This window comes from Gymnoscopelus microlampas (genome assembly GCF_963454915.1).
Source record: "Gymnoscopelus microlampas genome assembly, chromosome: 21".
Lineage (NCBI taxonomy): Eukaryota > Metazoa > Chordata > Actinopteri > Myctophiformes > Myctophidae > Gymnoscopelus > Gymnoscopelus microlampas.
The window spans coordinates 13,280,916-13,296,651 of NC_139958.1; the positions used below are offsets into that span (position 1 = coordinate 13,280,916).

The window sequence follows — 15,736 nt, forward strand, 5'->3', positions numbered from 1 at the left end:
TTTCCTTTTTGTTTTTAATTATTTCCAAAACATAAAACAATATATTTTAAAAGCACACTTTTTGAATTAAATACTGTACATAAAACACTTTTTTTCAAAAGTATTTAATAAAAAAAAGAAAATAGCAGCTTTGCAAGAACAATTCTCTTTTGGGTCTCGAGCTAATAACTTTAGGACACACACACACACACACACACACACACACGCACACACACACACACGCACACTTCTGTCAGGTTGTGCATGTAACTTCCATTTGTTATATATTTTTTCAAACAATATACTGGCACAGAAGCTATGTTACAAACATCAATTAAACCGTTTTCTGCATATGGGTGTGTTCTGCATATTGGGCAAGTTGGGGTGCTGTGTGTGTGTGTGTGTGTGTGTGTGTGTGTGTGTGTGTGTGTGTGTGTGTGTGTGTGTGTGTGTGTGTGTGTGTGTGTGTGTGCGTGTGTGCGCGTGCGCGCGTGCGCGCGCGTCTGGTTGTGTGTGTGCGTCTTGGCAGGAAATGGACTGGACACATTGGCCAACAAGAAGCAGAAGTGTATGTCAAACAACGTAGCTGTGACTCAGTCAGTTTCAGTCAGGTTGTCATCATGAGATTTCTATCAGCCTATATTATATGTGAGTACTTTATTTCAAATGTTCAATCTTATTTTACATGTATTTAACAAGACAGAAATCCACATTTTGTACAAAACAAGGTTATTACAATTGTTAATTATTAAAAAAGTGTTTTTTTAATGGTAGCCCAGGCTTAAAATGTATAAACTATAAATTACTGGTTGTTGTGAGGTTTACATGACATGTTAAGTCAATCTGAGGTTCTGTAGAACTCCAATTACATCAAGTGTGGTTAAAGTGTCTATCTGTAGCATAGAAGGTCCTCACAGCTAACAATGTGGTTAAAGTGTGGAAGTCTACCTGTATAATAGAAGGTCCTCACAGCTAACATCCCCTCTCACCCTGTTGTGGAGAGACCAAACTTTATGCCAGCCTGTCAGGAGGACCCAAGTTTTAAAGCTTGGCTAATCGAGAGCTTTTTACTATGAGTGTAAAGTGTCTTTAGGTGACTTCATCAAACTAGAGGTACGGTAAGAAGGACTAATTATATGAAGATAAGTTGTTTCTCATTTTGCTCTGAGAAAAAGAGAGGAAAAGAATGAGAGTGAAATATTGAGAGAAACAGGAATTCTGAGAGAAAAACAGAATGAGAAAACACACTAAATAAATCTATGCAACTATCATTGCAAAGAAGCCCACATACTGTAGTTTACATTTATAACATTTACACTTTGTCTCCAGACAAACAGTAGGACTGTCCTACACTAGAACTAATATGCTTTATTAGTTAGTTGCTTTGAAAACATGACTAATAACTAAAGACTCATCCCATATCTGCTGGGTGAAGTACAACAATGTGCAAACACAGCAGCAACATTTGTGAGCTGTTGTGACCAGGCGAAGGATGTCAAATAGAATTCAACCACCTTAAAGGAGTAGGTCACCCAAAAAATTACTTATTTTCTATCAATTACACACCTCACAAAGCCTTGAATTCATGGAGATGTTTTAATTTGATGACCTGCGGAGTGACTCAAATGCAGGTCAATTGAAATTGAAATTGAAATTATTGTCTTAGGAATGCGACAAAAACAAAAAAAAACTTTTGGGTGCCCTATTCTTTTAAGGACCTGCACTACCTGTATCGAGTTGACCTCGACACAAGACATTAAGTAAACATTATTCCTAACAGCAAATTATTTTGTAAGCTAGTTTTTCTAAATTGCAGTGTGACTCTGTTTGCACAATTCTTTATTCCCTTTCCCTTTAATTGCGAACGCGGAAGGAGGCGCGGCGAAGCCTCGCCTCCGCCCAAGTGGAGCATACTATGAAACCTGCATGCACTACAGTGTGGCTGAAATTCGCCTGTGCCCCTGGGTGTCTAATTACACTCCTCTGAGAAAAATATAGCAGCGACAGTCAAAAATAACACATCTACAAGCATCTACACGAGTTCATCTATTATCTAAGAATTCCATGTCATTTGTGCATATTTCAGGCCGGATGGCAAGTAATTGCTCATTCCTTTCTATTCTTCTTATTGTTATTTTCGAGCTGCGTTCGCTTCCAGCGTTCGCGCGTCTTACTTGTTGTACATACTGTAACTCGTCTGTCTGTCTGTCTGTCTGTCTGTCTGTCTGTCTGTCTGTCTCTGTAGTGGTTAATTCCATGGTGACTGTCTCAGCAGAAGTTCAAAGCAGTGGTGATGTTATGAGAGGTGAGTCTATTTGTCTTCTACTGACCAGTTGTTCAAATCATCCACATCAATGGAACCAGGGAACTCTTGACAAGAAATATGTTTTCTCTTTCTCTGCCCCCCAGCCTCTCTCACATTCAGTCCTGACAGATCTCAGTTCTTTTATTCTGAGTCTGTCTTTATGGGCTGTGAGGACAGACAGTCTAACTCTACTGACTGGAGAGTGAAGAGGACCGACATCTATAACTTCACCTCAGAGTGTTATGGTCGTCGTTTAAAATACTGGAGGCCATTGAGGATGAACACCACAGCAGGATGTCTTGTCAGGACAAGATTCAGTGGAGTTTACTGGTGTGAGTCTTCAGAGGGAAAGAGTAACACTGTTAATATCACTGTGACTGCATATGGTACGTTCAGCAAATCAACCTTTGTTCTGTTGTTTGTTTAAGAGTCTTTCATGTCAAAATTTTAACAAATTGGCATAGGGTTGCTCAGCGTGATGTCAAATGTTTCTTCTATTCATATGTTATATTTATCATTGTTCAGGTAGACTTGTGATCCTGGGGATGACTGTACTTCCTGTGATGGAAGGAAGTGATGTCACTCTGCACTGCTTGTACGAAAATAGGACAACGCGGCAACCATCCTCTGACCTCCCAGCTCATTTCTATAAAGATGGATCCCTCATTAGGACTGAGTCTACAGGACAGATGACCATCCACAGTGTTTACAAGTCTGATGAAGGATTCTACAAGTGTAACATCTCTGACCTTGGAGAGTCATCAGAGAGCTGGATGGATGTGAGAGGTGAGATCCTTGTATCGCATACACACTATATGAAGAGTGATGAAACTCCAAGGGCTGATACGACAGTAGACCAGTCAACGCAAGCTAAAGCCATATTTTCCCTTTTATTGGGGCTATATTGCAGTTCACCAATCAGCAACTAAAGTGGCACGGCGAGGTCAGCTGACACGGTTAGTGACATCTCTGCTTTATGGAGCCCCTAGGTCTAAAGAGACATTGGTTGGTTTATATTTTTTCAGGGTGTTTTAAGGGTGCAGGGGAAAAAACAAAGTTGGTGAATTCATTTTTTAAGTCGATGAAAAAAACGCTTTTAGGGTGCAGTCACACCGAACTTTGATTTTACCTATGTGGGTGGATTCTGCCAATGCTTTTCAACGGAAATGGAGCGGTTTGTTTCCATTCAAGAATTTCCGCAAAAAAAAAAACAGCTTCGTTCCCAGTGAAAAGCATTGGCAGAATCCGCTCGCATATGCAGAATTCCTTTGTGAAGATATTTGGTGTAGAGGGAAATACTAGCGGACCTGGTATAGAGCCCTGAGGGACCTCAGTCAACAAAGTATATGGGTTTATGTGATGAAGAGGAATCTGTGTGTCATTCTGCATTTTGATTTGCAATTTGATTCCCGTCAAAATAGATTATTTGTCTCCTACCGGAAATACACACGGTCATCAAATTATTGTCTTAAAACAAAAATAAATACAAAAACAAAAATTAATCCATGAAATCAAGGCTTCATGGGGTGTGTAATTGATAGAAAATAAGTAATTTTTTGGGTGAACTCCTCTTTTAACCCAGAAAGAAATGCCACTTGAAACCGTTCAAATCAAACTTTGCACGCACACTCCCTAGAGGCCAAGGAAAAACATTTGCCCTGCATTTTTCACATATGCCTTTTAGAGCGCCACCAGGAGGCTGAGTTTTGTAAAACACATTTTTTGCTCGTACTCCTTCAGATTCTGTCCAAAAATCGGTACACAGTGGCCCTCATTTATCAACGCGGTGTAGACCAAATAATGGGCGTACGGCGAGATCACCGCAATTTTCGGCATTTATCAATATATCCTGACGTGGGCTTTATCCTACGGTACGCTGAGATCTCACGTCTGGTCGGGACCAGTTGTTGACGTTGGCTGCACCCGTTTATTCCATCCTAGACCTGCGGAGCAGCATTGTTTGACTGTCTGAGAGGCATTGGACACCTAATCCACTCATAAATCTGTATATCTACACTAATAAATAATCCCTGTGAAAATATAACATTTTATAAAGTAATTTAAACAAACTGCTTTAACAGTCATTCAGATAAGATTGTAGATCTGTCTGTATTGAAAATAGCAGATCTACAAGCTCACAAGCCAGCAACGCGTTGTGAGCTTGTAGATCTGCTATTTTCAAAATATACGGGCGCTTTCTGCGAGAGCACTCTTCTGCGCGAGCACCGGTCTAACAGGCGGCGCTGCTGTTATATTTTCATGGCCACCGGGAGATCAGACATTTAACCCATGGTCCAATACACACCAGCCTTCATTCATTAATGTTCTCTCCAGGCTATCTCTCATTAATGCGGAGCGGGACGGGACTCGCCCGTCCGACGGTCCGAGTCTCACTGGGAAATGGGAATAGCCTACATGAGGGCTTTATTTTAGTGTAACTCGAACGCGCACTGCTCGGTATGGGTTAAATACATTAATCTACAAAAGTATTCCATTCATGCCGATGTGATTGGTATCATAATATGTCATTCATGTAGGCTACAAGCCTACGTGACAATACGCTACGGGCGTGTGTGTGTGTGTGTGTGTGTGTGTGTGTGTGTGTGTGTGTGTGTGAGAGAGAGAGAGAGAGAGAGAGAGAGAGCGAGCGAGAGAGGCGTGTGCGTGTGCGTGTGCGGCGAGGCCAGCGGGGGGGGGGGGGGGGGGGGGGCTGTTTCTTATTGGCTTTTCATAATTTGGTCGTATTCTGGTTCGTCTTCATGTCGTAAAATCGGGGCGTTTTGAGAATATTTATGGGGCGTGTTATTTAAATGACGCTCGTTTCAGCCGTGACATTTATCAACGCTGGGACCAAGTGTAAGCTCGGATCAGCTGTGTAGGATGCGTTGATAAATGTGACTTCGACGTTGGTGTACGCCGAATATATGGAAAAATATACGGCGGTTTATACGCTGCGTTGATAAATGAGGGATCTCTATAGTCATGTGATCAAGATGGATGTGTCCGATATTTCATATTCCATCCTACTTGGCTAACATTGGCTTCCAAAGTTTGCAGGATAAGTCCGTTTTGAACAAAATTCCTCAAATCATGAACGCAGTGTGCAATTTCCGTGAGATTTTGCACGCACATTCCCACTAGGCAGAGGAAGAAATGCCAGCCTTTTCACATTGACCTATTATAGCGCCACCAAGAGGCCACAATAATCTACCTGACCTGGCGGAGACTTGTGCTCCAAGGAGCACTTTTTCTAGTTTCAGTTTTCTTTTTTAAGGGTACAGGGTGTTTTTTAAGTTGATGGAAAAAAAACTTTTAGAGAATTTGTTTTAGTGGGAAATACTAACAGACCTAGTACAGAGCCCTGGGGGACCCCAATCAATAATTATAGGGTTTAAGTGGTGAAGAGGAATCTGTGTGTCATTCTGCTTCAGATTCTCCGGCCTCCAAAGACAACGACCAACCAGACTCTTCCTCTCTGCCTCCATATTTCTACCCTCTGATGGGGGCTGGAGTCTCCATCGTTCTGCTGATTCTGGGTCTGTGTCTCTGGAAGAAATGCAGAGGTAGCCTACTTCACTGATGTGCACGCACGCACGCACGCACGCACGCATGCAGAGCCATTTAGAGAAGCTGTAAGATTCTACAGGATGTGATGTAACTGTTCTGTACAGTTCTATTACTGAAAGTGTTTTTTGCTCAACATGTTAAAACACATGCAATATTATGTGTACTTTCTACATGGCTGTGCAATATCATTATTATAAATGACTTATTTATCACAGCTTATGCACTTCCAATACTGTTCACATTCATCATACTGTATGTGGCCTTGTTTTGTTTTTTGTTTTTACAGATCCATGTAGTGTCAGGTAAGTACAGTATTGATCTCTGTCTATTTGTCAACATGACAGCAGTAGATTCCATCTGGTTTTCTACTTAATTTCTGTTAAATGTTTATCTTTTTTAATTTCAGACCTGTTCAGTTTCAGGGAACCAATCAGGGCCCAGTTGTGAACCAGAGGACCAATCAAAGTGTGGCTCCTGATGATGTGTACTGCCAACTGCAGCACGGTCAGTCTGACTGACTGACTGACTGACTGACTGACTGACTGAGTGACAGACAGACAGACAGACAGACAGACAGACAGACAGACAGACAGACAGACAGACAGACAGTTATTGATCTCTGTGGTTAAATTCATGTGTCATAGCAGCAACAGCAGTAAGTGTGAATTCTGTGAAACATACGTAGGATAGGTAGGTACAGGTAAGAGTAGAGAGGTAAGAATACGTTTTTAAAAATAGGGTTGGGTAAAACATTTATAGACTGCTTGACCCTATAGCCATCTGCACTTTGTCTGACTGAGTTAACATAATGTATATTCTATACAACCGGAACCAATCATGTTGGTTAAAGCTCTTCTGACAAGGACAACTGTTAATTTAACTAAATTAATTGATAACTTTTAAATGAATATAAGTGCATTACAGTCCATCAGTTCAGATGTGTGTGTTTTTCCTACTAATTAGCAGAATAGTAGGATAGTATAAAATATAGTATTACAACAATAATCAAATCATCCAATCATAATTGTCCACTTTAATATTGCTTTGCTTGCCTTTAGGCAACACAAGTGTCTATGGAGTATTGAAGAGATCTGATGACTATGGAAATGGTACAGTACATAGACTACTGTTTAAATGTTCTCATGTCATACTGTTGTCCAGAGTTATTAATCATTCTGAGGTCAAGTGGTTATTGAGTAAATATCCAGTAAGCAGAGACATCTGATTTATTTGAGATGGAATGGGAACTGAACACAGTGAATGACAAAGCTCTGTCAACCAAATGAGAGCTGAATACACCAACATATTTATTCACTGTTCAAATATGACCCACATTCTGCAAAGCTGCTAATTATCTTTCAACTCATGTTTCAGTCACAGTATCACCAACGCCTAAATCTGAAGTTGATCCAGTTTATTCTAATCAGGAATAAGTCTACAAAATGGATGTGGAGGTAATCGCTATGTGAATCATCTGCATATGTTTTTAATATCTTTAAGCCCTATTTTCCACAGTTAATGAAGTGTTCCAACATGTCCAACAGCCTATCCTGTAACTTTGTTTCAGGTCTTCAGATCGAGACGTGTAGGACAACCCACCATGACAGATGGTTCAAACATCAAATCACCATAGAAATACATGTTTAGAGTAATGTTTAAGATATGTGCTGGCATGACTGTGGGATGACTGTCACTTTATGCATCAACTGTGGCAATGTGCAGAGGTTAAAGATCTTGTATAATTGTAAAATATATAATTTGTGCAAACTATTGTATACATTCCCTTTATGTCCAACAGGGGGGCGGGGGTAAGTAAGATAGAGAAACCTCAAAAGACTTACATTGATTGGATTAAACTTTCTCTCAATTAAAACAGACAATACCAATTGAAAGGTAAGGATATTCGATAAATTAGGATGTACATTAATAACACCCAGTGTGGATTAAGAGTCTCTATTTTTCTTTTCTTTTTTGAGTACAGACACATGCATGTGGTCTTTGTAAATGAGCATACATGGTGCCGGTTGCTGGTCCACAAAACCATGATGATATTATATGTTAATGTATTATATCACTCTGAATATATTTGTGTTTATATAGTTTATTTTATATCCATATTGTGAACCCAGGAGGTGAGAGATAATCATCAAGACATAACAGGCTTAATGGTTACCTTCCCACCTCCCAAAATGTGAAAGTTTTTGTTTTATGGTAAACATGTTTTCAAATGGTATCAATTACACACTCCATGAAGCCTTGAATTCATGGAGATTTTTTTTGTTTTTGACACATTCCTGAGCTAGACAGAGTTATTTCAGAAAGAACCCCCCACCTTCACAGAACAATCAAATTCTGCCATTGTGATTTGCATATCAAAAACTCAATGAACTAGCCATGAATGGCTGTGGCTGCATATCAGTGATATTAATAATAATAATAATAATAATAATACCAGCTAACATCCTGCCTTGTTGACATAATTATTTTAGCCTGCTTTACATTCTTCTTCTTGTTCTTTATGGTAGTTAGTTAATAACAATCATATTTGATTTATTGAAGTGAAGGAATATATTCAACTATTTATTTATACATTTTGCAACGCACTACCCCCACAATGCACAACCATGTGTGACGTCCATACAACGTTACATCCATACACATTTTGCATACGCCGTCCGACTCGCACCTCAGTAGTTGGGGGGAAAATGGGAAACAGCGCCCCCTGCGACGTCGTATGGACGTCCAAAACGGACCTCCATACGACGTCCGAGTCGGTCCTCAGTCAGTCAGAGCTCCTTACTGACTGAGGTCCTGACTCAGACGTCGTTTGGACGTCCGTTTTGGACGTCCATACGACGTCGCAGGGGGCGCTGTTTCCCCTTCTTATTTACATGGGCTCCCAGATTGCCGTATTTGTGCAACGTTGAATTATGGGTGTTTACATGGCTTTTCCCAACCTGTAGCCTAAGTAACTCATGAAGACTATTATCTTCTGTATCTGTGATGCCAAAAATAAGGTAATTACAGTGAGGTGACAAAATCCTCGTTGCTTTATAATGTTTATGCTGAAAAGTAACAGTTTTGGCCATAATGAGGTTTCCGCCCGACAGACAATATATTTATATTGTTTTTCAGGACTTTCAAAAAGCGTTAAGCAAAATGAGGTCTGGGGACCCCCAGGGGTCCAGTTGGGGGGGGTTCCAGGGAGTTCCCAGAAAAATGTATGTCTGTGTGTGCGCGCACGCGTGTGAGTCACATTCTAGGAGAGCCCAAATACAGTTCCTCAGCATCGGCCTCAGTGGCGCACCTCGTTTATTTATTTACTTCCAGTCCTTTAATTTTGGGAGTTTGGGTTCGTCTCCCGCTTGAGACATTACTTTTGCAAACAACCACAGACTACTTTTTTTCGCAGATAAAGTATATAGTTAAGAACACTTAATTTATTATTTATCTTGTCTGTTGATATTGTATAATCATACCCTGACTGTCCTCAAAGCAGTCAATGTATATTGAAATACTCCAGCACTGACCTATAGAGAATTGGGATTTGAACATAGAATCTTTGCATTGAGAGTTTGACGCTTAGACCACCACACCAGCCGGCCTTCCTGGGCCACATGTTGTAATTGTGTCTTAGATTAGTAAACTACTGTACCGTTCATTTGTATGTTAGCCCTCAATTAGTACAGTTAAGTTGAAATACTCCAGCACTTTTGAATTTCTTTCTGTCATTCTGTGAAAGGTAAAAAGGTTAGCTAGACAGAGTTCTTTCAGAAAGAACCCCCCACTTTCACAGAACAATCAAATACTGCCATTGTGATTTGCATATCAAAAACTCAAGGAACTAGCCATGAATGGCTGTGGCTGCACATCAGTGATATTAATATTATTAATTATAATAATAATAATAATACCAGCTAACATCCCTGCCTTGTTGACATAATTATTTTAGCCTGCTTTACATTATGTTCTTTATTGTAGTTAGTTAATAACAATCATATCTTTGATTTATTGAAGTGAGGGAATGTATTCTACTATTTCTTGATACATTTCCAGTAATCCCATCAGCATGTTTTTGCGACGAGGTCTGACTTTTTGATGGTAACAGCCTGTAAGAGACATCAAATTTCTCTTTTGGGCCTTGAGTCTTGGGACTCAAGGCCCAAAAGAGAAATTTGATGTCTCTCTGGATCTAATTGGTTCGACTCAAGACTCTTTTGGGTCTTGAGTCTTGGGACTCAAGACTCAAATCCTGGAAATCAAATCCTGGAAATGGCAAATCAGCATGTGTCTGTCTCCCTGGGGTCTAGTGCTGTAATAGGGATAGACTCCTGTGATCTTGGCTGTTGCTGACAATAAGCCCACTTGTAAAGTGCATGAGCCAAATGCCTTTCATTAATTTGGTGGAATGACCCATCACGTTCATGTAATGTCAATGTACAAAGTGTGCTTGGATAGCTCTGTTGGAAGAGCTCTTGACTTGTATGTATATATATATGTATGTCAGACATTTTTTATAATCTAAAAAAAACGAATATATTATCAAACATCTACAATATGAACTATGGTGTTAACAGAGTGACAATGATATATCACATGAGTCATTGTGAAACAATTATGATTCATGGTCACACTCTATTTCAGTAATATAATTAAATCAGCTTTCATGAAACTGATTCATCGCTAATCCTGGCTAAATTAAGCCAGGATAGGTGTTAAATCCAGGCTTAACCCCTAATTCTGCTTTCGTGAAATAGGCCCCAGGCCTGGTCCCTACGGATACCAAATGTATCCAATCAGGAGAGAGAACTTATACAAGATAAACAATTGAAACCAGAAATTATGAAACAAAAGAAAAGAGTGAACTGGAACACACTGTATATTTTTCTTATAAAGCCAGTAAATGACCTGTAATCACATGAAATTTAAATGTTGATTTTTTTTTAAACAAACATTCACTTACTACCCTTTAATCGTTCATTAATATTTGTTATTTATTTTAATATAAACTGCAGTGATGTATGCTAGGTTTATACAAGTACTTCTGAATGGCACAATGGGAGGTCTGGTAGAGATGACAGTTGAGGATACCATTGCATGACATAGAACAGTGATTCTCAACCTTTTGTTTGATATGCATTAGGCTAGGGACCTCCATTTGATATAATATTTTTCCATCTCTGGGACCCCAATCGACACTGTTAAACCCTGTGATTAACCCCTGGTGGTCCGTACCCAACATTGAAAAACAAGTGGTATAGAACGTTAACATTACAAGTTCCCACGGCAAACGTGTTAATATTATACAACTTTATTTCTGTGTTTAAGCCTTAAGCCTTTAAGGCATCAATAAACATGGCTTGGATTTGTTTTATTCAGTTTATTACAAAATACTCAATGACGAAATGTCACACCAACCCCTTCACTTTGTGTTTCATTTTGCTTTGAGATTTAGTTCAGTTGCAGAAATATCTTCCAATGGTTTTCAGATGATCCCGTGATTTGATACTCCATCCATGTGTTGTTGAAACTCCAAATGTACTATGGTGTAATCAAGTACAGTCAGTCTGTATAGAAGAGTCCTTTTACACAAGCAGAACAGCATTAATGCAGCCATCGTTCTCTGGGTTATTTGTCACCTGGGCATATTTACCTGGAGAATAAAAAAGAAGAGAAAAGGCCTTTAAGCTACAACATACTGTACCACATATTCATATTACACAATAATAAAGTGTTTTGCAGTGTACAGGATCATCAGACTTTTTTTCTGTGCAAACTACATTTGCAGCTTATTTGAAGAGGTCACATCAGTATACAGTATGGATTTCTAGTCATGTGGCCATTTTAAACACTTAAACCCTATACTAGGCGGCCTACTTTTCCCCTGTACACAAAATATTATTCGCAGAGAATAGCCGATCAGCAAGCTCAGGATGTGTGTGACTAGATTGGCTATGATGTAGATCAGGTATTTCTTGCCAAATGTTCGCCCCAGGCTAGGGATGTGGTTAGAAACACAATTGAACACTCACCCCAGATGACCTTTCCTCCTTGTGTAACCAAGCCCAGCTCACTGACGTTGACTTCAATAACAGTTCCCTTGGTGATGACTCCTAGGGACGTGTAGAGAGGAGATGAAGGGTTCTTCTTCACTCCAAGGATGGGGAGGCAGAAAGTGGCTTTCAACTCTGGATGGGTGACATGGGCCTTCTTAAAACGCAAACCCTGCAGGAGATGGAAAAGAGAAAATAGTTACTCAGGTTGTAAGAGCCATGTTTTCTATTTGATGACATCACTGCAGGGCGCGGTCAAGTCCAAGGTTGCCAAGGTATTTAATCAGGTCTGAAATCAAGGGCAGGTGTTGCTGATGGGAGGCAAACAGTTTTTTGACTGTGTTAACAGGGCTGTTGGTTTAGCCACCGTGCGTTTAAGTTTAATCTTATTTATGTATTTGTATGCTAAAGTGATTGGCACGGCTAAGCTACTAAGAAATAAAGTGTTTATGTATAAACTTTACGGACGGTTTGGACATTAGTCTTTTGAGCACACATCGAAACAAACCCTAGCCGTCGGCAACCAATAGTGCCCAAAAGTATTGGACTTTTGACACTACACTGGTATTTAAAAAAACGGGAAAGCATCCGTGTCATTTTAGATTTTTGCGTTGGCTATTCAAAAGTAGCAGATATACAAGCTCACATCTGCTGTACATCTGCTATTTTTGAACATTTTTGAAAAATCTTGAAAGTGTGAGAACTACTGATTTAGAAGGCATTTGTAGAATCGGCCTCAGGTCTTAATGGGTTACAGTTTAGCCATCATTTTCTATCACGACTGTATCTTCTCACAGTTTGAAGTGCTGTATAGTCTAATGTTCAGTGTACAAGTCTACAATTAAGTCAGGTGAGGACCTGTGAAAAACATACAAACAGAAAGATGCTGGACACGTTGTGTCATCTTACCATGGGTCTGATGAAACGCTCATATTTAGGAGGCTTTCGAGTGAAGCCATCACCAACAAAGCACACTTTGGTGACCATCCTCTTCCAGGCTTTCTTTTGCCTCTTTCCTGTCTTGAGGACTTTGAGCACCTCCGTCTCTCCTTGGGCTCGCACCTTTGGCAGGGGTACCTCCCATTTACCCTATACAGAAAATAAGAGAAAAGACAATTAGTTCAACATTTAGCACAGTATATCTGTTTACTTTACACTTTACACACTATCGTTTATTTTCTTGTAGACTCTCGTATTGATTACTTTTTCGATTAATCAAATAATCGAGAAGTGTTTTTTATCGATGAAAAAGATTCTAATAGATTTTTTATAATTGCCTAAATTGATTAGTCTTAAGCCTCGTTTAGTAATTCATCACCCGACGGTGTCACACAGAAATAGCAGATCTACAAGCCCACAATGCATCGCGATGCAAGTGATGATGTTTATTTCACCTAAAGTGAAGAATTATTGATAATTTGTTATAATCAATATTTGCAGTCCTACTTTAAAAAGCCTATCTGTAAACAGTACATAAAACATGTTGGCCATTCAAAGAGCATCACAGTGCCTCAAATCCAAGGAGAATCAAAGTGACGCAAGCATTGAACGACTTACAGCCTTCTCTTTCCTCTTCTGCTTGATCATGTTGGAGAGGACCTTGGCACGGGACTGTCCCTCTCTGTCCAACAGGTAGGCTGGCACGGCTCCCTCAGGGGTCTTGTCGTCATTCTTCTGCTTGGTCTTTCTCTGTTCATGCATTTTGATGCTGCAAAAATGTGCAATAACACATTAATTCCGTTAATTATTTTGGCCACGGTTCAGAAGCTTATTTTCACTTAATGATTCTTCAATCAAAGTGAGGAATAACATGTTTACACCGTCCATCATAGATAACGTTTTACCACCATCATAGGTAAAGGATACCACAATAAAAGACTTGTATACTGATGGTGTTTTTTTTCCTCATTTTGTTTTTTGTTTTAATCTTCATGTTCCACCCAAAACTATATTAACTATATTCTAGGGTTCAATCCAAGTTCTAAAGAGGTAATTAACACAATATGTCCTTCCTCAAATCACATAATTTGGACCATTTGATTTAAATAAAGAAATCTGTGGGAAGAGGACCTAAATATGCAAATAACTGATGGAACGTGGTAAATAGATTAGGCTATTTTCGTAGAATAAATTAGGCATTGGACTGATGTGTGTACTACTCACGTTTTCTTCATCTGGATCTTCTCAGAATGCCTCTGTTTGTGGTAGAGCTTGGCCTTCAGTCCGATCATCTTCTTGGCTTTGTGGGAGCGTTCGTGGACCTCACGGCTTTCCTTCTTCCTCTTCCTCTCGTGGTGATCCAGGCGGTAGCCATGCCGCTTGCGGGCCAACTCAATGTGTTCGTTCTGAGGCTGCAGATGACAAGAAAAAAGCAAACAGATTATGTGAGATTTCTTTCAGAAGGTAAATTGAGTTAGATGTACAAGCCAGCAGAGCCAGCCTGTATCAACCACCCTGTGATGAACAAAGCCAAGTTCATCACACTGAGATGTTACTGTTTCTGCATGCTCACAAACAATAGGTTTACATTGGATGCTGACATCCTAGGAGAACATGGCCAGGTTCCAGCTTCTGCATGCCCATATGTTTACATTAGATGTCAATGTCCTAGGAGTAAGAACTTAGCTCACAGCATTCTCAAGCACCTTAAGCATTAGGGCAATGGATGAAACGGTTCTCTACTGTGTTGAGTATTTACACGTTTATGCATCAGTACCTTGATTTAGTTTTTTTTGTACGATTAATGTCTTTAATTACTATAACTAACTTATGCTGGTGGTACAATGTCTGATGTTTTTTGTTTGAAATAGTATAAAATAGGGCCCGATAACCAGGAGAATACGACACATTAGCCATATTACAATATCCGAAATTCCAGACAACATCTAGTCTCATCTAATATTACACTATGCACGTATTCTATTGTTTATATCTATTATTCCCAGAGTAGACCAATTGTATACTTTCCATTACCGCCCCATATTTTTGAAGTAATTTAGATAGAATGTTTTAATAATGATTTCACTATTTTTCCATTACAACGTTCAGCTGATAAACACAGATAAACAAACCGACTGAGATCATGTCTAACTATGGCAGCACATTCGTTACTCAGCCAGGATACAGCAGGATAGGTGACACCTGGGCACCTCAATGTGAAATTGGCTATTTAGTCCAAAATATTTGAAAAATGGTCTTTAGTAATGTAAATGACATGAACATGCACGGTACATCATTATCAGACTTATTTTTATCCTTCAACTTCTTGTTTATGCCCCAAAATGACTGAATATACAGACTTTGTAGCAATTTGTAGCAATTGTAGAAATATTAGACATGTATACTTTACATTACTTAAGACCATTTTTTCAAATGTATTTTTTTACATTTTGGACAAAATAGCCAATTTCACATGGAGGTGCCCAGATGTCGCTAGTGCCCACCTATCCTGTTACTCTCTGTACCACATGTAGCTAAAGGCTGTTAGCACAATATGCTATGTCCTGTCCTACCGACTTAAAAAGTACGACGGAGCAAAAAATACAAACTATAATTTCTTACCATGTCGTAGTCTTAGATGTTAACAGTTACAGTGGACAGGTTTCAGGTGTAATATTTAGATGGACGTTGGGGTTTTATGTAATATTTGTGTTGACGTTCGGGGGCTAGGCTGTTGTTTTCCCCGAACAAATATTGAAGAGGAAGTCCGTCATACACGCATGTCGCCTTGTGCGTTCGTCGAGAGTCACCGGGTGCAAACCATGGAACAATCAACACGGTCCTAGGAGGCTAATAATACTATCACAATATTGGCTCACTATAAGTCAGGAGG

The 15,736-nt window shown here is 39.6% G+C and overlaps 2 protein-coding genes across 3 annotated transcripts; one reads left to right on the plus strand and one right to left on the minus strand.

Moving 5' to 3' along the window:
- The first annotated feature begins 523 nt into the window (after positions 1-523).
- On the plus strand, positions 524-8,082 carry LOC311038155 (uncharacterized protein). Of its 2 annotated transcripts, none has more exons than XM_084047516.1 (10): positions 524-627; positions 2,225-2,284; positions 2,389-2,670; positions 2,810-3,070; positions 5,716-5,847; positions 6,138-6,153; positions 6,258-6,355; positions 6,910-6,960; positions 7,226-7,305; positions 7,396-8,082. In XM_084047516.1, the coding sequence occupies exons 1-9, from the start codon at positions 600-602 to the stop codon at positions 7,282-7,284; spliced, it is 987 nt and encodes a 328-aa protein (XP_083903642.1). In that variant the 5' UTR covers positions 524-599; the 3' UTR covers positions 7,285-7,305; positions 7,396-8,082. The 2 variants fall into 2 exon arrangements, with proteins under 2 accessions (XP_083903642.1, XP_083903641.1); XM_084047515.1 differs by having other exon boundaries at positions 7,419-8,082.
- A 2,630-nt stretch (positions 8,083-10,712) lies between these two features.
- On the minus strand, positions 10,713-15,624 carry nsa2 (NSA2 ribosome biogenesis homolog). The gene is made up of 6 exons (XM_084047001.1): positions 15,466-15,624; positions 14,068-14,255; positions 13,462-13,612; positions 12,814-12,993; positions 11,884-12,076; positions 10,713-11,504 (listed from the first exon to the last, which is right to left on the minus strand). Exons 1-6 carry the CDS (start codon positions 15,466-15,468, stop codon positions 11,437-11,439), a joined length of 783 nt encoding a protein of 260 aa, XP_083903127.1. The 5' UTR covers positions 15,469-15,624; the 3' UTR covers positions 10,713-11,436.
- Positions 15,625-15,736: the final 112 nt, after the last annotated feature.